This window comes from Trichomycterus rosablanca, chromosome 23 (assembly GCF_030014385.1).
Source record: "Trichomycterus rosablanca isolate fTriRos1 chromosome 23, fTriRos1.hap1, whole genome shotgun sequence".
Classification (NCBI taxonomy): domain Eukaryota; kingdom Metazoa; phylum Chordata; class Actinopteri; order Siluriformes; family Trichomycteridae; genus Trichomycterus; species Trichomycterus rosablanca.
Window position 1 is genome coordinate 9,874,428 of NC_086010.1, and position 24,144 is coordinate 9,898,571.

At 40.9% G+C, this 24,144-nt stretch overlaps 1 protein-coding gene across 1 annotated transcript in view; it reads right to left on the minus strand.

The window, feature by feature from the left end:
- Positions 1 to 2,170: 2,170 nt before the first annotated feature.
- The window catches only part of gnal (guanine nucleotide binding protein (G protein), alpha activating activity polypeptide, olfactory type), a 93,947-nt gene continuing 71,973 nt past the window's right edge, over positions 2,171 to 24,144 (minus strand). The window contains exons 6-12 of the mRNA XM_062985774.1: positions 12,899 to 12,953; positions 11,545 to 11,618; positions 8,897 to 8,955; positions 5,869 to 5,989; positions 5,119 to 5,249; positions 4,968 to 5,035; positions 2,171 to 3,092 (exon numbers count right to left, since the gene is read on the minus strand). Of these exons, the coding sequence (XP_062841844.1) occupies positions 2,946 to 3,092; positions 4,968 to 5,035; positions 5,119 to 5,249; positions 5,869 to 5,989; positions 8,897 to 8,955; positions 11,545 to 11,618; positions 12,899 to 12,953 (655 nt within the window). The 3' untranslated portion in view covers positions 2,171 to 2,945. The remainder of the gene's footprint in view (positions 3,093 to 4,967; positions 5,036 to 5,118; positions 5,250 to 5,868; positions 5,990 to 8,896; positions 8,956 to 11,544; positions 11,619 to 12,898; positions 12,954 to 24,144) is intronic.

Genomic DNA, 24,144 nt, shown 5'->3' on the forward strand with positions numbered 1-24,144 from the left:
TATTTGAACATGTAGAAGCATCAGAGGAAAAGGGAAATAGTTTTATCTACCAGTGCTGGAGCCTCACCCAACAGCTACTGAGCCGCCACAGTGCCTGTGCCAGTCATCTGCACGATTAAAAAGTGCCATAATCCTCTTCTAAAACGATATCGTAATATTTATTATAGGTTTTTTGGAAATTCTGTAAGAACTACACATAGGTAAACGCCACTAATTCTAATATGTTTAAGCTCTAACCCATCTGTTCGGTTATCTATCATAAGCTTAAAAGGTAAGCGTTTTAGTCACATTTTAATAAATAAAACCTGAGCAGAATCAGGTGTGCAAACAGAGCTGGAACCTAAGTGTAATAACAGAGCTTATATTTCAGTTTAAGAATGCTGTCCAAAAAAAGAAACCTGCATTCCTATTGGTTTCCCATCCTTTATGCCTGTTTAGTGAAATATCACGTTGCTAAACGGTAAACATCAAACATTAAAACTAGTTCTAACTAAAAGGTAAGTGAAGTAAGCTTTGGGAGGAGTTTGGAATGCATTTCTGCAGGAATCTGTAAACCCAAAGCCACTATTTTTAAGGAACGGAATAAAGTCTTGCAGAAGCCAAGACATCTAACAGTGGGTTCTGTTAAAGAACAGGGCAAAGCCCTGGATTTCTCCGGACCACAGCAGGTGTCCCACAAAATAGCATAACAATAATGAAATATCGCTTAATATTAATACACGCTTTCATCTCTCTATTATTACAAAACCGTTAAGCCAAACAGGTCCATTCACTACACTCCTGAAACCTGGTAGAAAACGTCTAATTAATTGTTAAAAATAATAATAGTATTAATTATAGCTGTTTAAATAGCTTGTTGTTATGAATGTAGAATGTGCCATCAGTGAAACATCAACCGAAAATGAATCAATACAAAGGTGCAGAGTATTGAGGCAGCCCAACAAAGCCATTATTGCGATATGTGTGGAACGCACCTCTCCGAAACCGCAGACCCAGAATTAGGATGGTAAATTCGTAGGATCTGGATCTTTCAATATTAGGTGTAACAAATAAAGAAAACGTGTTACATAACTCCCCATGGACAGACAGCACGGCCAGGCAGCGCTACATTTCACATTCGACCGCAAGATATCGACCGACTGGGCTGTGCGACGCTCAGTGAGCTGTTAGAGGAGGAGGAGGAAAGGGGGTGAAGGGGTGAGGGGGTCTGGCTAATCAGTGCCTGCATGTTGCCGAAAAGATCGCGGGACGGTCAAACCTCCTAAGATGCATGGCTATGCATACAACCTCACTAGACATTCATAAATATGTATACGCATAGGCACACACATTTCTATGTATAATTGTACATATAGATTTATACAATATAGCTTCTGTTGTAACCTTATAAATGTATATGTACATATATAAATATAAAAATGCTGATGTACAACTGTCGGGTTCAACACAACGTGGGGTGGGGGGTTTAGTGTGGGTATACACGTGCATGCAGGCACACGAATGCATACACACACTGAGCGCTGTAACCCTGTGTACACGCCACACACACACGCGCGCACACACACACACTCACGCACGCGCACACAGTTCATGTCTAAAAAGATGTGCCCTACTTGAAACATCAGCAGGCTGCAAGTTTACGTTCAAAGGATCTCCCAATGTTTTTTTAAAGCTGTAAGAGTCCTAGAAATAGAAATAAAACTCAATGAAGGAAACAAAAGATGTATTTCATCTGTAACTTCGAAATCGTTAAGTGGTTAATTTTGCATATTGTATACAAGATCTTTTTTTTTTTGTCTAATTTTCATTTTCTACTAAAGACCATATACCCATTAATCTTTATAAACCAGAAAATGCATTTCTACAGAGACAGATTCCCCATCAGCAGGCTGTGATGCAGTTAAGATTTGACATCAAGCTGTACAGCGCCGTCAGAAATGTACTTAATATCTAAATCCCCATTTACAGGTACAGCCGTAATCAAAGGCACAAGGAGCTTCTACAAGTCAAAGGTTTTTTTTTTTTTTTTTTTTTTTTTTAGGTTTGTTTGATTTTTTTCTCAGTTTTTCAGTAAATTGTACAAAATAACATTACATTTTGCAGGCATGTACAAGATAAAGCAACCTTGCACGTTCCTTAGCATAATAAAATACCCTCCCCGCCCGCCCCACCCTCCCGAAAATATATTATGTATATATTTATATATATTTATATACTATCGCCCATCGAGACCCCCTCTAAGCTGAGAGGTATCGGTTATCGATTGGCCACTCGTTCACAGGCAGAAAGTGGCGACTGCCCATCGGCCAAGAGGTGCAAGGACTTCAAGTCCCACAATCCACCACTTCTACGTCTAAACCTGTGCTCATTAAACGGTTCCGAACCCTGCAACCCTGCACTCTCGACTGAAAAAAACGGATTAAAGAAAGGCAAACACAATATAAAAAAACATACTAAGAGAAAAGTGACAATAAATATGGCGGTGCTACATAATGAATTACGCTTCCTGGCCTTTATTTTAGGAACCTGATGCAAAAGTGCATTATCCACCCCTATGTCAAGTACTCCTAAAAGACCTTCCCGAGAACGCAAAGGTCGAAGCTCAGGCTCCCCAGCCTGAAGTTACCACAGATTTCCATTAGACTGGCTGGTCCACGTCCAACCACAGCTAGCAGAAATTCGAAATCAAAAAGAATGGAACGAGAAATCGCTCTCTATCTCTCTCACACTCACACACTCGCGTCTCTCACTCGCATATCTCGTCTTCGAAATCGACTCGGGCTATAAATAAAGACATGAAATGGAGGGAAAGAAGCATGAAAAGAGAAGAACAAAATAATCACATGACAACATTGTCACTTGTCAGTAGTTCACATAGTCCTGCTGCGATCTGGGAGTGGAAAAGAAGTGATCTGATTGGAGAGGCGACCGATCGAAGCAGCCGATCACAAGAGCTCGTACTGGCGGAGGTGCATCCTCTGGATGATGTCGCGACAGTCGTTGAAGACGCGCCGGATGTTCTCCGTGTCCACGGCGCAGGTGAAGTGCGGGTAGCAGTAGTGTTTGTCCGAACCACTCGCTGTGCTGATCCTCTGCACACACACAAAAGATCTAAATTTAGTCAAGTGAATAAACGTGCTAAGCTACGTTCACATGTATGCACCCAGATTAAATTAAATTTTTTATTTAATTTTCATCAACCGCTTTATCCTGGTCAGGATTAGGGTCACGGCGGTCTGGTTTCACAGGGAAACACTTGACGCAAAGCAGGAAAACTCAATGGATCACAGGGTCACCTACACCCCCTTCCTCAGACAAACCCAACCATGTCTGTGTACACGCCCGGCCAGTTGATAGCACCTCTGAGATTCTAACCTAAATCTCAGTGGTGGTAAACTAGCACACTAGACTAAACACGCCCTTAGACAAACGCCTAAATTATTTTCGTCGTTTTCATTTTTATGTCTTCACAATGATTATACATGGGTTCTTCAAGAAGTTTTTCACAGCATCGTAAAAAAAAAATTATGTACTGCCGCTTTCACATCATCATCACATGAAAATCTTCTTCCCCTTAAAGCTTCTTTGAGCGTCCAAAAAGGTGGAAATCAGATGCCGCTAAATCTGGATTATAAGCTCTCTCTTAGTCTCTCAGACACGACCAATTACTACTCCTCCCAACATCGCCGTTTCCAACCAAAACATAAAAGTGCAGAAACTTTTTGAAGATCTTTTTGTGAGGTGTTTAAATAAGGCAGCGGTAAATTACACTAGCCCACTACCACTGGAATCCAGGGTTCGAATCCCCCAGAGGTGCTGTTGGCCCTGTCGGCTATTTTTTTTGTGGCTTGGAGGGTTGGCTAAGGCCCTGCAATGGATATGTGTCCTGTCTGGGGTGTGCTAATGCATCGTGCCTAAAGATTCTAGGGAAACCGGACCCACCACGACCATAAACAAAAATCATTTTGTATTAGATTCACTTGTGTTTTGAGTCACTGTCCTGTCCATTCATTCATCCACTAGATTGTGTGTTGTACCCTGAGATTCTGCAATATAATGTTCAGCTCTAAATTACGATGCAGTCGTGCCAAGGTTGTGCTTCTGTGCAGTGGCTGTGCATGTATTTAATATAGTTGATTGATCACAAAGTACAATTGTTTGTATCTTACTGGTTTAGGTAGGACGTTTTTGGACCATTGTTACCTTCATGAGGGTTTGTTTGTTTGATTCTTATTATTTTTTGTTTGTGCATTTTCTCCCCTTTTTCTCCTGACTTTTAGCGTACCTAATTGCGCAATTGCATTATGCTTCCTCTCGACTGATGTTGATCTCTACCCTGGTTGAGGAGAGCCGAGACTGAGGCACGCCCCCTCTGACGAAGAAGCAGCCTCAGCCAACTGCATCTTTTTACCTGCACGAGGCGAGTTCATATACGGATCAGCTTTGTGTACGGAGAGCCACACCCTGATCAACGCATTATTCCTCGTCTCTGTGCAGGCGCCATCATTCAGCCAGCAGAGGTCTTAATTGCATCAGTTATGAGGAATCCCCGTCCGGCTAGCACCCTGTATGAACGACAGCCAATCGTTGTTCATGTAGGCGCCCAGCCTGCCGGGTAGTCACCTGATCGCCCTTTGTTCGATTCTTCACACCATGTCAGCTGCTATGGCTATTATCATGGCTGAATAAAAGGTTCCATCTTTAAAAAGTCAAAGTGGGGGTCGATATGCTTATAGGAATTAACGAAAAGACTTTAAATAGATTAGGGTGTTTAAGTAACTGTAAGGGTGTAGCGTTTAATTGATTTTTTCATATATTATATGGCGTTTTTTTGTTATTCATCTTTTGGCATGCTGCTCCACAGAGGGGACAAGTGGGGGCCTGGTCTCCCTTTACCAGGTAGTTAATGAGTGACTTTGGTGTATTAATACTGCACATTTTTGGAAATAATTGTGTCTTATTCATACCAAAAATTCATCCCGGATGAAGAACTTGGCTCTGGTCACTTTCGGGTCTTCCCCGGCATCAGGGGTCACTAGAAATAAGATGAGTATGTTATTGCATGCCTGTTCATTTTAATATTATGTACTGATGTAGGAAGTGTTGATTTGTTCTTACCATCAGGTGGGACGGTGTAGCGAGTATACTCAGGGAAGTAATCTTCAAGTTTGGATTTCCCAGCCAGAATCTTCTCTGCCAGCATGTCCTGTTTGTTAAGGAAGAGGATCACCGAGATCGTCCGTAAAAACCTGTAGGAAGAACACGGGGGGTCAGAAATACAGACTTACAGAGCAACAATTGTTAAGTGGTGCATTTGGTTGAAGGATCCTCTTCTCTGCTCTTGCACATGAAGTCACCTGACTGTCACACTTGCACTTGTTATAAAACAACATTCTGTTCTGCTGCTTTACCAGCGGCTGACACTAAAACATTTAAATAGCTCTTTATTGGTCTAGTGCCATTGGTGTAGTGCCATTATAGCATTAGAACTCCATGTCCTTAAAAATTCAAGTCAAGTCAAATTAGTTTATATAGCGCATTTTACAATGGACATCGTCTCAAAGCAACTTTACAGAATCCAGGACCAACAGACCAAAAACCTCCTGTTGAGCAAGCCGAAGGCGACAATGGCAAGGAAAGACTGGAAATTCAGGTCAATTGGGGTCTCTTCCAGCTGCTGCTGCTATGTGATATGTGATCGCTGGGACTGGTCCGGGTGCCTGCTCAAGTGGGGGGAGTCACATGGAGCAAAGCGTGGCTCTGTGTGGCAACTGAACACTTGATAAGAAGCAGCCTCAGATTGGACGAGTGTGTGGACACAGCCAGAAAGACAGGAACAGAGAAAAAGTTAGAAAAGTAGACTGGTACCTGTTATTCCAGATACTGCGGAACAGATCTAGAGACTCGCGCAGGCGGTTAGTACTATTATCCTCTCGGATCACCATGTTGTAGCTGCTGCTGGCTGCCACGAAGATTATAGCTGTCACATCTGCAACAACACACCAACACCCGATTACCTTCATGGGGTTTGGATGTTTTACTAGCCTGAACCAAATATAACAGTGGAAGTATAATGCTAGTGATTAAATAATAATAATAATTATAATAATCCTGGACAGGTCGCCTATCAATTGCTGGACATCATTCACTCTGCTATTCTCTCACTCACTGGGATGGTTTTGAGAGCCAAGAACCCAGAGGAAAGATCTCCCACATATGCAAACAGTGAATTAAATACTTTAAACTGCCCTAGGTGTGAGTGATGGACCCAGTTTATAAACTTGTCTTGCCTTAAGTGTTTGGGTGGCACACTGGCTTCCTGTAGCTGCACGCATTCAGTTTAAAACACTAATGCTCGCCTACACAGCCAAAAATGGGCCACCCCTAAGTTACCTTAGAGGTCTAATAAAACCCCGCTCTGTACCACGCAATCTCCGAACCACTGGTCTCGCTTGACTTGATCCTTCACCCAGAACTCAAGGAAGACAAGCATCAAGGCTTTTCTCTGCACTGGCAACCAAGTGGTGGAACGAGCTTCCCTTGTTAGTCTCTTGCTGTCTTTACTAAGCACTTAAGCTGACATGTAGTTACTAATGCTCTTATTTATTTCTTGCATATTTAAAAAAACGCTGGTTCAGCAGATTTGTATTCTTGTACTGTTGTCTACTTAAACTTGAGTAGGGAAATATTTACTGTGGAAGCTCTTCTGTAAGTCGCTCTGGATAAGAGCATCTGCTAAATGCCAAAAATGTAAATGTAAATATGCTAGCCAGTCTTTAATGTCTGCTCTAAAAGTCATCCTCAAGCCTCAAGTCAAGGCTCTTATCTTTGCTTATATACAGTGTATCACAAAAGTGAGTACACCCCTCACATTTCTGCAAATATTTTATTATATCTTTTCATGGGACAACACTATAGAACTAAAACTTGGATATAACTTAGAGTAGTCAGTGTACAACTTGTATAGCAGTGTAGATTTACTGTCTTCTGAAAATAACTCAACACACAGCCATTAATGTCTAAATAGCTGGCAACATAAGTGAGTACACCCCACAGTGAACATGTCCAAATTGTGCCCAAAGTGTCAATATTTTGTGTGACCACCATTATTATCCAGCACTGCCTTAACCCTCCTGGGCATGGAATTCACCAGAGCTGCACAGGTTGCTACTAGAATCCTCTTCCACTCCTCCATGATGACATCACGGAGCTGGTGGATGTTAGACACCTTGAACTCCTCCACCTTCCACTTGAGGATGCGCCACAGGTGCTCAATTGGGTTTAGTCCATCACCTTTACCTTCAGCTTCCTCAGCAAGGCAGTTGTCATCTTGGAGGTTGTGTTTGGGGTCGTTATCCTGTTGGAAAACTGCCATGAGGCCCAGTTTTCGAAGGGAGGGGATCATGCTCTGTTTCAGAATGTCACAGTACATGTTAAAATTCATGTTTCCCTCAATGAACTGCAGCTCCCCAGTGCCAGCAACACTCATGCAGCCCAAGACCATGATGCTACCACCACCATGCTTGACTGTAGGCAAGATACAGTTGTCTTGGTACTTCTCACCAGGGCGCCGCCACACATGCTGGACACCATCTGAGCCAAACAAGTTTATCTTGGTCTCGTCAGACCACAGGGCATTCCAGTAATCCATGTTCTTGGACTGCTTGTCTTCAGCAAACTGTTTGCGGGCTTTCTTGTGCGTCAGCTTCCTTCTGGGATGACGACCATGCAGACCGAGTTGATGCAGTGTGCGGCGTATGGTCTGAGCACTGACAGGCTGACCTCCCACATCTTCAACCTCTGCAGCAATGCTGGCAGCACTCATGTGTCTATTTTTTAAAGCCAACCTCTGGATATGACGCCGAACACGTGGACTCAACTTCTTTGGTCGACCCTGGCGAAGCCTGTTCCGAGTGGAACCTGTCCTGGAAAACCGCTGTATGACCTTGGCCACCATGCTGTAGCTCAGTTTCAGGGTGTTAGCAATCTTCTTATAGCCCAGGCCATCTTTGTGGAGAGCAACAATTCTATTTCTCACATCCTCAGAGAGTTCTTTGCCATGAGGTGCCATGTTGAATATCCAGTGGCCAGTATGAGAGAATTGTACCCAAAACACCAAATTTAACAGCCCTGCTCCCCATTTACACCTGGGACCTTGACACATGACACCAGGGAGGGACAACGACACATTTGGGCACAATTTGGACATGTTCACTGTGGGGTGTACTCACTTATGTTGCCAGCCATTTAGACATTAATGGCTGTGTGTTGAGTTATTTTCAGAAGACAGTAAATCTACACTGCTATACAAGTTGTACACTGACTACTCTAAGTTATATCCAAGTTTCATGTCTATAGTGTTGTCCCATGAAAAGATATAATGAAATATTTGCAGAAATGTGAGGGGTGTACTCACTTTTGTGATACACTGTATATATAAATTGTATAGATCAGTGGTCCTCAACTACCAGGCCGCAAACCGGTACCGATCCGTGGGTCATTTATGACCAGGCCGCACAGAAAGAATAAATAATTAGAAATCGCTACGAGCAATTACATTTCCAATACTCTTGGGGTGTTAGTGTCTCTAATCATCACTAGGTGGGAGCAGCATCTCGTTGCAGTGAAAAAAGCTCAGGGTTCCCACCGATTTTCTATCCTATAGTTCTTCTATTTTAAATCCTCCCGCCCCCACCGGTCGGTGAAATTATATCTTATATGAAACCGGTCCGTGGTGCAAAAAATGTTGGGAAGCGCTGGTACAGATCATGTGTTTGTATAGAATTGGTGTGTTTTCTATCCTTGAAAAATAAGTCTCCTGCCAATTTGCATGTAATTAGAACTAAAAAAATACATAAAAAATAAATAATAATTCCATAATAATGACCAAACTCACCATTAAAGCACTGGATCCATTTCCTTCTCTCGTCTCTCTGACCACCCACATCAAACATGCTAAGAGAAAGACACAGGGACAGGTTAAACAGGTTAAACATTTCCTTCTCCATAATGAAAATAAATCTTTCTTCATTCTTAAAACCATTTACTGTGTGAGAAACGAAAAACAACTCGAAATTAAGCGAATTCAGCTGATTTATGAGGATTGATTCTAATATTTTTAGGAAAGTCTGCCCTCGTGTGGCCAAAAGGGGTAAAACGTTTGACATCATGGCGGGAAATGACTGCAGTCGTTTAGCTCTTGCTAAAACAAGCTAATACACAAAAGCTAACGTTATTTAAAAAGCCATAACAGACTTCCTAATAATTAATTTCTAGTTTAATCCTCTCACATTCCTAATATATAGATGATATAAGTTCCTGAAACTATTGAAAAAGCAGAGAAAGAGAAATGAGTCATTCTATAATTTGGGGTACATTCCATGTCCAGTGATAATAATTATATTTATTCTAACAATTTTCTTTAAAAATTTCATATTTTACCTATTAATGGAAAACATGTTGTAATATCACAAAAACATTATGTGCATCCTATGCTTCATTTAGCTTGAAATTTGTCATGATGTTCCTAAATGAACAGTTTTTGCTGTGTCTGTTTTTTAAGTTGAGGGTGCCTTGGTTTCAAAATAATGAATAAAATTATTAAGGGCATCAACATCTTTTTTTTAAATTTATTTCAATAGTTTAAATACTAAATAAAAATAATATTTTATATTTTAAATATCTCTTTTAAATAATTTAAATATATTTATTTATTATTGTCCGCAAAAGTTCTGTCAACTATGTTACTAACAGAACTCCACTCAGCAACTCAAAAATGGTTTGTTCTAAAACTATGTGACCAGCATTACATGATATCATTTTTCTCTGTGGAGGGTATATTGAACACACTGTGGTGAATGTACTCTTATTTTTTTAAATATTTTATCTATAATAGAACATTGTCAATGAGTATATTAATTGACCGTCAACTATGTTACATACATTGTTATGGTTACAATTTGTTTAATAATTTTAATTCAAATGTATGTTCAAATTAGACATTACTCTGTTCAAGAAATGACATGTGGTCAGCCAGGCAAGGTCTACCACTGAAGTTATGGGTCAAAATAGGGAAATTGTCAACTATGTTACCTGTCAACTAAGTTACCTAGTAGTCTACATCTACTTACCCTTTTAAATAAAATAAAAAATAATTATGTTTAAGCTTTGCAACTAGTGGATATATTACACTAAAGGAATATATTAATTTGAACCACTGATTGTTCTATTGAGAGAGAAAATTTTTTAGAATGACCCATATACCATGTAAATTAAGACCGCAATCCTAATATCCCACCTGTTTTTAACTGTAAATAATTATGTTTATTAGCTAAATTAGTTGTCATTTGGGGCTGCTGCCCAATCTGCTAACCTTGTACCACACAGTTTTAAGAAACAAATAACTACACTGTCAGTAATAATTTAAACTATTTTTTAAATACAGTTGTATGTAATTTGGGACACATCCAACTGTACATTTGCTAGATTTTACCCTCCAAATTAGACTCTTTTGCACAGTGGTAAAGTTTGTTTGTTTTGTTTACTAGGATTTTAACGTCATGTTTTAATGTCAAACACAGTCATGAACAATTTTGTATCTCCAATTCACCTCACTTGCATGTTTTTGGACTGTGGGAGGAAACCGGAGCTCCCGGAGGAAACCCACGCAGACACAGGGAGAACATGCAAACTCCACACAGAAAGGACCCAGACCGCCCCACCTGGGGATTGAACCCAGGACCTTCTTGCTGTGAGGCGACAATGCTACACAGTGGTTAAGTACACTAGCCCACTACTGCTGAGCTCTGAGGATCCATGGTTCGAATCTCAGTGGTGCTACTGGCCAGTCTGGCGTCTGCATGAACATGACTGGCTTAAGTTGGTGGAACGTGGACAGCCTAGCCATTGGAATGTCAACTTCTCAATGCTGGTCTCAAACCCAGAAACAAATAGGAGGGTTGTGTCAGGAAGGGCATCTGGCGTAAAAACCATGCCAAGTCTGGTAATCGAACCAGATCTGCTGTGGCGACTCCTATACACAGGTGTTTTTGTTATAAACTCCATCAACTGTATTTTATTAGCACATTAGGACTATTTTTTCTTCTGTTTTAATCTCGACTTAAATTTTTCTATATTTAAAAATAATTATTTATATTGTGTATAGTTTTCTTATGTTCTTTAGTACTAATGTGACCGGGCAGTTATAAAAAAAGCATTCCACTGCTAGTTATACAATGTGTGACCTGTATGTAACATGTATTAATGAATATAGTAATAATTAATTTATTAATTATTATAAATTATTAGTATATCTTGTTTTTTTTCAAGGGTACATGAGCAAAAATGATTCCTAACCTAGTTCCTACAGTTTTTTAGACGTGTAGTTTATTGGTATATTTATTGGTCAACTGCTGCCACCATGCGGTCAAAATGGGTAACAAATACAGTATATTTTTTAATGAAGTTCATGAAGTAATATTTAATGATTTATTCTTAATATAAAAACATGTCCTGATGTAATTTACACATTACACAGTGACTTACTGAAAGTTGACTTTGTCTACTTGAAATCTTGTTTCGAAAATCCCTGAAGTCAAAACTCGGCACCTAAGCAAATCCTATGAAAAGAAGGAATTAGAAATAAAGAGTACAATTCATCAGTTTTTGCATCAATTACTGGTACGCCAGCTTGTACAATGATATCAAATGCAAAATAAACAAAATGCACTTTTTAATTACCAGTGTTACATTTGCCAATATTTAAAAATGTAGGTAAATAGTGAGAATAAATTAGTCAGGTTTACTACAGTGCATTTACTACAAGTGTTCTAAAGCTAAACTCTCAGAGCCAGAAGTATGAAAGCGACAGGCAGCATCTGCCTGAAATGTAACCAATATCAGTGCTAATGTTGAGCCTAGTACTTAAAGCACACAGATCTTGGACTTTTCTTTGGGTACTGGGTTGGGTACTGGGTTTCTCCCACAAATGCAAAAGGTAAATTAGCTACTTTAAACTGCCCCTAGGTGTGAGTGAAGGACTCACAGCAGTCTAATATGCTAGCCAGTCTTTAATGTCTGCTCTCAAAGTCATTCAGTCATAAGAGTAGCCTCTTATCTTTGTGTTAGCGCATTTTTTATTTCATGTCAGTTGTGTAGATCATGTGCCTTTACTTTATCCATTTAAAAAGCCAGTCTGGTGTAAATGTAATTAGAATCTGAATTAAAAATCATAAATAAAAGATGTATTATTATTTATTATTATATTATTTATTATTATTATATTATATTTATTATTATTTATTAAAATAACATTCTATAACATTATATTAATATTATTATATATTATATATATTAAATTATTAATATAATAATAAGTCAAAATGGTCAAATACAGATAGAAAGATAGATAAATGTATTGATACATTCATAATAATAAAGTCATTCATAATAATAAAGTAATTTTAATTCAAGACACAGTTGTCAGAACAAGTAAATGTAGTGAATTAAATCATTATAGCTAATAAGTCATTAGATGCCGGGTAACCTCGTTCTACTATATGCAGAATCAATTAGGTGATTTAAACAATATTTTGCAATAATTTTGTTGATTGTTGTCTCTCTTATTAAAAAACTCTATTAATAATAAAAAACTAGGGAATATGGATTTGTACTTTAAATAAAAAACAGAGTAACTTAATCCAGAATCACAGCTGCAGTTTCATGTGTATGTTCTTGTTTATTTTTTAAACAGCATGCCAGTAGATGGTGCAATTTGGTGAACTGGTGGCCTGAGATGAATGTTTCCCTGATGTGTTTCATCCAGACCTTGATTAGGATAAAGTGATTAATAAAAATGAATGAATGAATGAATGAGTGTTAGACATGACAGCCCCCTCACCTGGTCTGTTGGTGTGTAGTCATTCTGTCGTACTGAATCGATTCTGTCCAGGAAGCTGAAAAATAAATAAAAACAAATGAATTAATGAATTCATTACAAACTAAAGAGGAAAAATGAATCTACTGAAATACTACTATAATACTACTGAACATTCAGTTAAATCCATCAGCAATATGTGCTTTTATTAAAGTATTAAAGTAAAGTATTAACTGTTTAAAACGTTGTTCTCAAGGCTTGATGATTTTAATTCATAACTACTGTCATATATGATAAATGTTTCTTTCTGTCTGCATTGTACTTACTGTTTTGACCTGATAACCTGAGAAGAATTAACCATATTAAAATTACATTAAGTCCTAAGGGCTACGTAGATGTGTTTTATAAGATCTGGCAACCTCTTATTCTTTAGTTTATAAAGGATTGGATTACTTAGACTATTTAAATTATTTATTTAATTTAATTATACTGATTTCTATTTAGATGTTTATGTCAATGTTTGGAGAAGGGTTTTTTAATGAAAAGGAAAACTTGGTGACATTTGCATAGTCAACAATAAAAAGTTAGAGGAAAAAAAAATGTTTTTAAGAAGATTCTAACATGGGTGCACAACTAAGAGCGGAATTGGTTCATTTTTGCTTTAAACACAGTGATAAGTCTGTTTATTTACTTATTTGTTTTAAATTTTCTATTTTAATCACTTTTATTCAAACTTCAAAAGAATGCCTTTGTTTGTCATTTGTTCCGTATATCCCAGCTTGTTCGGAACCTGGGATCAGTTGTTGACTTCTTTTTATTTTATTTTTTTTATTTTTATTTTTTTCCCTTTTTCTCCCCCTTTAGCGCATCCAACTGTTCAGTTTGCATCGTGCTTCCTCTCTGTCTATGCCGAACACTGCCCTGACCGAGGAGATCGAAGCTAACCCATATCCCCTCCGAAAACATAAGCAGCAGCCGGATGCATTTTTGCCACCCACACATTTTTGAGTGTGGCGCCACCTAGCGTTGCATGCGGAGAGACACACCCTAAGGGCACTCTTCCTCATCTCTGTGCAAGCGCCTCTAATCAGCCGGCAGAGGTCGTAATCGCATTCTGAGAGAGAGAGACCCACATCCGGTTCTTTGTCCCACCCACCAACTGAGCAACCGGCCAATCGTTGCTCATACAGCCACTCAGCTTCGAACCAGTAAAGCAGAGCTGGATTCGATACGATGTACTCAGAATCCAGCTCTGGTTGCAGCGCGTCTTTTTACCGCTGCGCCACCTGTTGACTTCTTTTTAACATATACTATATACATACATATACAAAAGCAGGAGATCTTTCTTTCACTCACTGTGCACAATGTCACATGTTCCAGTAGCAGACCTATTTTTTGTGCTTCTTTGATAACAGAGGTAAAAAGTCCTGTCAGCAAAAGGTAATAGTTTTGTTTTCTTCCCACCCTCAGCAAGAGACCACTCCTCCATATACAGTACTTTATACATGGTGCAAACTAGCCCTATTTACATGTGCACCATAATAAATATTTATTTTCTCTTCATACAGCTGAATGAATGTGTAACATGCACTATAAGTTTAATACTTACTCCATCAAACTATTTCACTGTAAAAACAAAAAACAAAATTTTTGCAAATTGATGTATTGCGTGTGGAATACACACACACACACACACACACACACACACACAGCCTTGCTATGTTGCTATGGCAGTGAGGATGTCTTGAGGACTCGGACTGCATATGTGTACATGTGTGTGTACGTGTGCCGAAGACATGCCGGATGCTTTCAGACATTCCTTACAAGTGTTGCCATGGTGAACCCACCCAAAACACCTGCCTGCATCAGACCGAGACTCGAAGCACACTGACTGCAACACACCCGGCTTAGTCACACTGTAACTCATATATATAAAATTTGCATTCTGAAGTATTAACACACCCGTGGATTAGTGGTGTCGGCTATTTTAGTCACGTCCATTGCCAAGAAGTGTATGAACTCATCCTTACCGCCATCAAACCTTCATGGACCAACACTGCTACTATTAGTGTCAAGTAAGCAACATTGACCACACATGAGGAACAAAAAAACAGCAGGTGCTGAAACATCTGACGTGTAAGAATCTTCTTCAGCTAAAACTCCACCAAGTTCAAAACTGTCTTTAAAAACAACAGTAAAAATACAGTTTATCAGGAGCTTTATCGATTCGGCGGGCCAGGTGTCTACACAGACATGATTGGCTATGCCTGGGGGAAAAGTTGGGGGTTGATCGAAGCCTTGCGATGGACTGGTGCCTTGTCCAGTGTATTCCTGCCTTGGGATTCAACCAAATACTCTAATGAAGTAGAATCTTGATCAGGTTTTTATTTGAGGAATATTTTCAGCTGTTTCTAATACCTTGAGTCTATGTAATTGTGTACATTAATTTATTCATCTTTAATATTTAGGGAAACAGTAAGAACATGGGGTGGCACGGTGGTTCAGTGGGTAGCACTGTCACCTCACAGCAAAAAGGTCCTGGGTTCGATCCCCAGGCTGGGAGGTCCGGGTCCTTTTTGTGTGTTTCTGTCGTCCGGTTTCCTCCCACAGTCCAAAAACATGCAGTCAGGTTAATTGGAGACACTGAATTGCCCTATAGGAAAATGTGTGTGTGAAGTAAACCCTGCAGGCCTGCACAGATCCACATGTGCAGAGTTCATCTTATTGCAATTATTTACAGTTTATATTATAATAAAGTATTATATATAATACTTTTTAAAATTTAAATGTATCAAAATTATATAAATGTGTGAAGAAGTAGATTAGAAACTCCAAATACAGTATTCAGAGTTGGTTTCAAATCGACATTCTGACACTGTAGAATTCAGCAGCTGCGATCTCAACTGGAATCAAGTGTCAGTTGTTGGAAATGAACTTAATCAACATTTTAAATCAACAGCATTAAAGGCATCGAACAATGACTTCTTTGTCAGCTGTCTGTATCCAGTTTTGCTATTTTTAATAACATTTCTAAACCTGACTAAAGCTTTTATGGCTAAATAGAAGCAAACCCTGCAGGCTTGTTCCAAAATCTAATGAAAAGGCTACTCAGAGGAGTGAACACAGACATGGCGTCTATACAGACATGATTAGCTATGTCTGGGGGGGCTATGTCTTTCACACTGATGGATTAATGCTGTTTGAAATCACGCAAAACTTCAACACTTCTGATGTGCTTCTCTATTAGCAATCGGTTCAATTTGATTTATACCACTGCTCACCAGCAGAGGGCAGAGACCATCAATAACACGCGTTTGTCGCACTGGGTAACAGAAGAAGGCCTTAGCTTTAGCTCCGCAGCCAGATTTGCATGTGGTTTGTAAAAAAAAAAGTAAAGGTTAGAGTTTGGTTAGCGGTGGCTTTTGGCTACCATGTGAGGACACAACGGAGAGCTTTGTCCTCTCACAGCTCCCTTAAAGGCCCTATAGACACAGTGTGGGTGGAGGAGTCTGCTTTTGCTAGCCTGCTGATCTCACACACAACAAACAGTTTTTATCACAAAGTCTAATCACAAAAGACTGGACGGGGATTTTTTTTTTCCTTTATAACCCTGTTCTATTCTGCCGATCCGAGGATGTGATCTCACCACCACGGAGCCATAAACACATAACCTTCATCTGCTCAATCAGGATCTGAGGAAATCTTGTGGGGGGTCAGGTGACTGGATTATGCTCGTTGGATTATTGTTGACAGGTTTCACATACAGTGTAGGGATGCATCAATACCATTTTTTCCCAACCGAGTACAAGTACATGTATTTTTGTACTTGCCGATACCGATACCAATACCTATTGGATCAGATATCTGACATGCTAGAAAACTCGATCCGGTCGCCGAGCACTCAGCGAGCCGGTCGGATCGAGTTGTTGGATAGTTCACACTTAGCGATCGAGAGCCGAGTTTTGATCGCCGAGCGAACGCCGAGTTGCTCCCGAGCCGGCAAATCTAGCGCCGACCAAGTGCCGAGCGAAAATCAGGGCAAAAATCGTGTAGTGTGAACCAGGCATAACGCAGCAACGTGCACTAGGCACACGGTATCGGATGTTTAGTATCGGAGCCTCGTTTGCGAGTACGAGTACAAGTTAATGAGCGCGGTATCGGGCAAATACCCGATACCAGTATCGGTACTCATGCATCTCTAATACAGTGGAAATTAAACTTTTATATACACAATATGACCAAAAGTATGTGAATGCTCCACCTAATTATAGTTAAATAATACAAGTTTAGGTGTTTTAGCCCAACACATTGCTTATAAATATTTAAAAAATGAATTATAGGGAAAAAAGATACCATTTAGCTTTTTGCTAACAGTCTGTGGAAGGATCTTTCATGACTACAATGACCCTGGGTAACAAGTTAGGTGTGAACTAACTCCAGCGCCTACCTAGTACAGCCCTAAACTCAACCCGAAAAAACCCCAAACATTCATTATAATTAGGGCCCTACTAAATTAACAGAAAAACGTGCTTAATTTCATCATCTCATTTTCCAAAAATCACAGATTTAATGGATTTGTAAAGAAAAGTGCCGCATTTTATGGCAGACATTAAATAACATTATAATAAGTACATTTTTTTCCAAACTCAGTTACCCAAGTCGTGTTTTTAGCTGCTTTAGACTACGGCATCTTGGATATTTTGACAAACCGATTGCTAACTGAATTGCCGTAGGATTGCAAGGACCGCCTCATAGTCCAGTAAACGTGAGACACTTGAACGCTATGCGAATAAAAATATTAAATCGCTAAACTCAAACTTTAAAAGCAAATTGCATATTACACACGAAACGGCTCATTTTACGGTCCGTGGTGTGATTTTCATAGCTGTGAATTAGGTAGGGCCTTAATAATAAGGCAAGCCTTTTCGCTCAACATAAGTGCCTGCCTGACCTCTGTTCTTTAGACCAAATGGGCACAAATTCCAACAGACATAAGATACAAGTTTGTGAAAGACCTTCCCAGAAGAGGGAGGCTGTTATCACCTTAATGAGGGCAACTTCATATTACTACCCCTGGTTTTTGGTGGCACGGTGGCACCAAAGTGGGACAGTGGGTAGCACTGTCGCCTCACAGCAAGAAGGTCCCGGGTTCGATCCCCAGGTGGGGGGGTTCGATCCCCAGGTGGGGCGGTCCGGGTCCTTTCTGTGTGGAGTTTGCATGTTCTCCCCATGTTCGAGTGGGTTTCCTCCGGGTGCTCCGGTTTCCTCCTACAGTCCAAAGACATGCAAGTGAGGTGAATTGGAGATACTAAATTGTCCATGACTGTGTCTGATATAACCTTGTGAACTGATGAATCTTGTGTAATGAATAACTACCTGTCCTGTCATGAATGTAGCCAAAGTGTAAAACATGACGTTAAAATCCTAATAAACAAACAATAAACAAACCCCTGGTTTTTATATCAAGTTTCCAACACGGTTAAGGTCAAGTGTCCACACACTTACGGTCATTCGAATCACTTGTCACCTGACTAATATATAATATGCTGGGTCAAAAATATACATGCAATAATAATAATAATAATAATAATAATTTGATCTACTGTAGTTCTATGACATGGCCTCCTATTTTTTTGGAAGTGATTCTGACTGACTAGAGCTCCTGACTTCTCTGTGCCCATATAAATATGGCTAGTTGGACTACACCGATTAAAAAAAAAATATATGGAGCAGTTGTCTTTTGCCATGTTCATGTTCAGGACAAAAACTACACATTCAAATACTAAATAATGATTCATTTGTTTCAATGATCAGACGTCATCCAGCAAAAATTCTTAGTCACTGGAAGTTGCTGGAATGTAGAGGACACTGTCCACAGTCGAGCAAGCTTGATATTGCTACAGACTTGAGGCTGCTGTGCCAGAATTAGCACTAAGACTTTAAAAAAGACTTAAAAAAACTCTAAAGCTTGTTGTTGATTACATGTGAAGAATGAATGAATAGTAACAACACTGTTGACTGGTTACCAATTTGTCATGCTTTAATAAACTAAAGCTCCCAGTGATTAAGTGACGGTGTAGATCTCAAAATAGCCGTCAATCAAAACGGGATTCAGCCTTTCGACTGATCCTCCAATCATCTTGCAGAAGCTCAGCGTCCAGACCCGCCCACAGCTCCATTCACCCCCAGAGACGCTCAGCGTCCGGGGGCGGGACAAAATCGTGGCATTTATCCAATGACCGGCGAGTTTCGAAGCAATGAAAAAAAACGTTCCATGCAGCCCCATAGAAGTGAAGAGACGCTCAGCTTCTGCGGGTAAATGCATTGACGCTACGGGAATGTATGAGAAGTTCGAGTCAGTCGATTTGTGATAAGTAGCCGATTCTGAACGAACTCGTCTTCGAGAGGAACGTGCTCTAACGCATTTGTAGTCAATGAAATGTTAACACAACTGTACATATTTGACCATTTAATTTTTGACATTTTAGGGGAAGCTGAGCTTCCCTTGCAGTCTTAGAGAAATCGCCACTGGTCCTGACCATTGCTTATGATGGAATTTTTGGAACTGAACACAGAAGAGGAGCTTCTGTATAATATTTTTCTTTAGCTATTTTATTCCTAACATAATGACATCATCATTATCATTTTTTTTTTTTTTTTTTCTTAGGCCCCTCACTTGAGAGCAAGGTTACTTGGTTTTACGTAGACATATAAAAGTCCAAGATCTTAAAGACTACGGACGTGTGACAGTCTGTCCAGGGATATCATGTTTTTTTTTTTAGTTCAGGTGTACTTTTCCAACAACAGAGGTTTAATATCATACTTGCATTTTGAACACCTTGACCTTTGACCTGCCCTTAATCTCTGAACCGTACCCTATTTGAGATCCCAGCCCTAAAGATAGACGTGTTTCACATTCACGACAGTCTAGCCTTAATCAGGAGCCATATACCTCTTACATCAAGACTGTGTGTGTGTGTTATGTTTCCACTGCAATAAACCACTGTTCTCACACACACACACAGTCATGTTGGGTATTAAGTCTCTTAGAAACAGTATTTGCCTATGATCTGAAGCTTTAGGTATTTGCTACCTGTAACCATGTGGTGTGTGTGTGTGTGTGTGTGTGTGTAATGTGGAACTACAATAAACAGAACTGATGTCCACAGTGTTGTAGAGAAGCTTAAAGTCTACCCCCCCCCCCCCCCAACACACACACACTTTAAACAGAGGGGTTGACAATAGGCACATAATACCTGCTTCTCTTAGCATGAAGCTACAGCCAGTGTAACCAGGAAACACTGGACGCAAGACAGGAATACCCTGCTATGATAGGGTGCCAATCCATCACATGGCTTTGGCCATCCACCGATCAGATGAAGCCGTTCACGTCTGTGTGGGCGCCCGGTCGGCTGACAGCACTGCTGAGATTCAAATCCGGATCTCACCAGTAGTAGTTAGCGTAACAGACAGGTGCGCCACCCGAGCTCCACCAACAATTACGTTCTTCCAAACAAACAGCATATTCTGATGTATAGTAACCATAATGTACAGACCAAAAGTATGTGGACACCTAAATATGAACCTGATGGATAGCCCATGCCAAAATCAAAGGTATAAATGTCAGGATGGAGACCAATTTGCTGCTATGACAGCCTTCTCTTCCACTCTGTAGGAGTTGAGCTAAGGGGTCTAAGAGGTATAGATCATGTTTTGTCACATGATTATTATTAACCTGGCTTTCCTGGAATCACTGGGCGCAATGCAGTACCGCACCCTGGAAAGAGGCATTCCCAACCCCCACCCTCCTTTAGACTTAGCCAAATGTCTATATGTAGAAGCCCGGCCAGTCAGTAGCACAGCTGCAAATTCACAGCGTGTTGCATGGCATCCCAGATGTGTTCGATAGCGTTGAGATCTGGTGACTTAATGGGTGGGAATGGCAAACCCCCAAATTCAGTTGGCATCTCTAGACGTGTGTGGCGGCTCATTGTCCTGTTGGAATAGGCCAAACCCACTAGAATGAATGCAGGACATGAACGGGTGTAACTTCAGAAAGGAGGCACACTTGGCATCCACCTGTCAGAGACGTTCGTAGACCAGGGGTCCAATGGAATGCCAGTTATCATTCCTTGTACCATTATGGATGGGTGGCACTGTGGCTTGCCTCACAGCAAGAAGGTCCTGGGTTCGATTCCCAGATGGAATTAGACACCCCTACCTAGTTGGTCCACCTTGTAGATGTAAAGTCAGAGACGATCGCTCATCTATCGCTGCTGTTTGAGTTGGTCATCTTCTAGACCTTCATCAGTGGTCACAGGACGCTACCCACGGGGCGCTGTTGGCTGGATATTTTTTTGGTTGGTGGACTAGTCTCAGTCCAGCAGTGACAGTGAGGTGTTTAAAAACTGCAGCAGCGCTGCTGTGTCTGATCCACTCATACTAGCACAACACACTAACACACCACCACCATGTCAGTGTCACTGCAGTGCTGAGAATGACCCACCACCTAAATAATACCTGCTCTGTGAAGAAGAACAGCATGAAAGGGGGCTAACAAAGCATGCAGAGAGAAACAGATGGACTACAGTCAGTAATTGTAGAACTACAAAGTGCTCCTATATGGTAAGTGGAGCTGATAAAATGGACAGTGAGTGTAGAAACAAGGAGGTGGTTTTAATGTTATGGTTGATCAGTGTATGTATTTAATGCTTTACAGCCACTCAATACCCAGTAAGTGCAAGTAATCCACTGTTCCATGTTGCATGGATCACTCAGATAACTCAATAAAACTACAGCAAAGTTAGAAATGACAGACAGTAGTGGTTTTCCGTCCTGCTTAGTCAGCACTGATTCTCAGTATCACAATGCGATCTCAGCTGCTTTTTCTGCTTTCACTCACTTCCCTTGTTCGCCACCATCCCTCCTCCAGTTCCTCTTTTGTCCTTATTTGCTATACACTCTCCGCATCTATCTCTTTAGACCCCCCCCCTCTTCATTCCCCTCCCCGTTTTGTCCTCGTCCGCTGCTTCAATCCGTTCTGAACTCTGCCTTTCTCTCCTGGCAGAGTAAAGAAGGTTTATGCGAGAGGAGACAAGACCATTTCACATCCTGACAGTTCCAATAAACAGATGAAGCCGAGCACCTCCAAAAAGTACAGCATCCCTCTCTCTCTCTCTCGACCCGTACCTCTCTCCTCTCTCACCCAGCCTGGTCATCTGTCTGTTTTTAAATCTAACACACACACTCACGCGCACACACACGGAGCTGCAGGAGCTAAAAATAGAGCTGGGAATGGAGTCTCTCACACCAGTCCTGAGGACATAAACAGAAGAGCGCCAGTGAAGTACCTGCCCAAGATGGCCGCCGGCCGACCGTCCCCTTCTCCGTCGGCCGCTGAAACGGCTCCATGTTTACACTGAGCGCTGTGAGGAACAGCTGCACGCTTTTAGCTTTGCAGCTTTTGAAGAGATATTTCTGTCCCACTCCATGCGTATTGTATACAGACGGGAGCTAAAAATGGATTCCAGATACTGGCTGGAACCGAGCTCGATCGCTCCAGGGCTGCAGCTAGACAACAAAAATGACCTAAATTAGATGTAAGGAGGGAAGTGGCGTATTTGGCTGTTCGCATATCGTGGAAAAGGTTGTATAATGCCAGAGATTTTGAAGAGGTGTCTTTTTGTTTTATTCCCAAAGCTATTTTTAGCGCTGTCACTGGGTTCGACACCATGGTCGGGCGGACAGGGTCCTTTCTGTGTGGAGTTTTCATGTTCAGATCAAATCAAAAAGTTTGTCACGTACACTGATCAGCCATAACATTAAAACCAGCTCCACTTACCATATAGAAGCACTTTGGAGTTCTACAATCACTGACTGTAGTCTATCTGTTTCTCTGCATGCTTTGTTAGCCCCCTTTCATGCTGTTCTTCAATGGTCAGGAGCCCCATAGAACCACTACAGAGCAGGTATTATTTGGGAGGTGGGTCATTCTCAGCACTGCAGTGACAATGACATAATGGTGGTGTGTTAGTGTGTGTTGTGCTGGTATGAGTGGATAAGACAGCAATGGTGATGGAGTTTTTAAACACCTCACTGTCACTGCTGGACTGAGAATAGTCCACAAACCAAAAATATCCAGCCAACAGCACCCCCACTGATGAAGGTCTACAAGATGACCAACTCAAACAGCAGCAATAGATAAGCGATCGTCTCTGACTTTACATCTACAAGGTGGACCAACGAGGTAAAAGTGTCTAACCGAGTGGACACGGTATTTATTTATTTTTAAAAAATGCATTTTCTCCCTTTTTCTCCCCCTTTAGCGTGGCCAATTGCCCAATTTGCATCACGCATCCTCTCTGCCTCTGCCAATCCCTGCCCTGACCGAGATCGACGCTAATGGACACGTGAGCAGCAAGCCGTATGCATCTTGCCACCCCCACATTGACGAGTGTGGCGCCACCTAGCATTGCGTGCGGAGAGACACACCCTAAGAGCACTCCTTCCTCATCTCCATGTAGGCGCCTCTAATCAGCCTGCACCATTCTGACAGAGAGAGACCCACTTCCGACCTTAGTCCCGCCCATCTGAACAACAGGCCAATCGTTGTTCATATAGCAGCTCAGCCTCGGTCGGTAAGGCAGAGCTGGATTCGATACGACGTACTCGAGATCCAGCTCTGGTTGCAGCATGTGTTTTTACCGCTGTGCCACCTGAGTGGCTTGTGGACAAGGTATTTAATACTCCAGCAGTGCTGCTGTGTCTGATCCACTCATACCAGCACAACACACACTAACACACCACCACCATGTCAGTGTCACTGCAGTGCTGAGAATCATCCACCACATAAATAATACCTGCTCTGTGGTGGTCCTGACCATTGAAGAACAGGGTGAAAGCAGGCTAAAAAAGTATGCAGAGAAACAGCTGGACTACAGTCAGTAATTGTAGAACTACAAAGTGCTTTTATATGGTAGGTGGAGCTGATAAAATGTACAGTGAATGTAGAAACAAGGAGGTGGTTTTAATATTTGGCTGATCGGTGTATATACAAAGAATAATAAGAATAAGAATAAGACTACTAACTACATTATCTTTATTATCTTTTAAACTAACGAAAACACTAATCTACTGCAGGAGTTTAAAAAAAAGTGTGAAAAAGTGTGTTTAATATAAACGTCTGGTTAAAACAGAGTTGTTGTGTCTGCTGTAGAAAAATCTCCAAAACATCTGCACTCACCCCACCCCACCCCACCCATAAATAAACA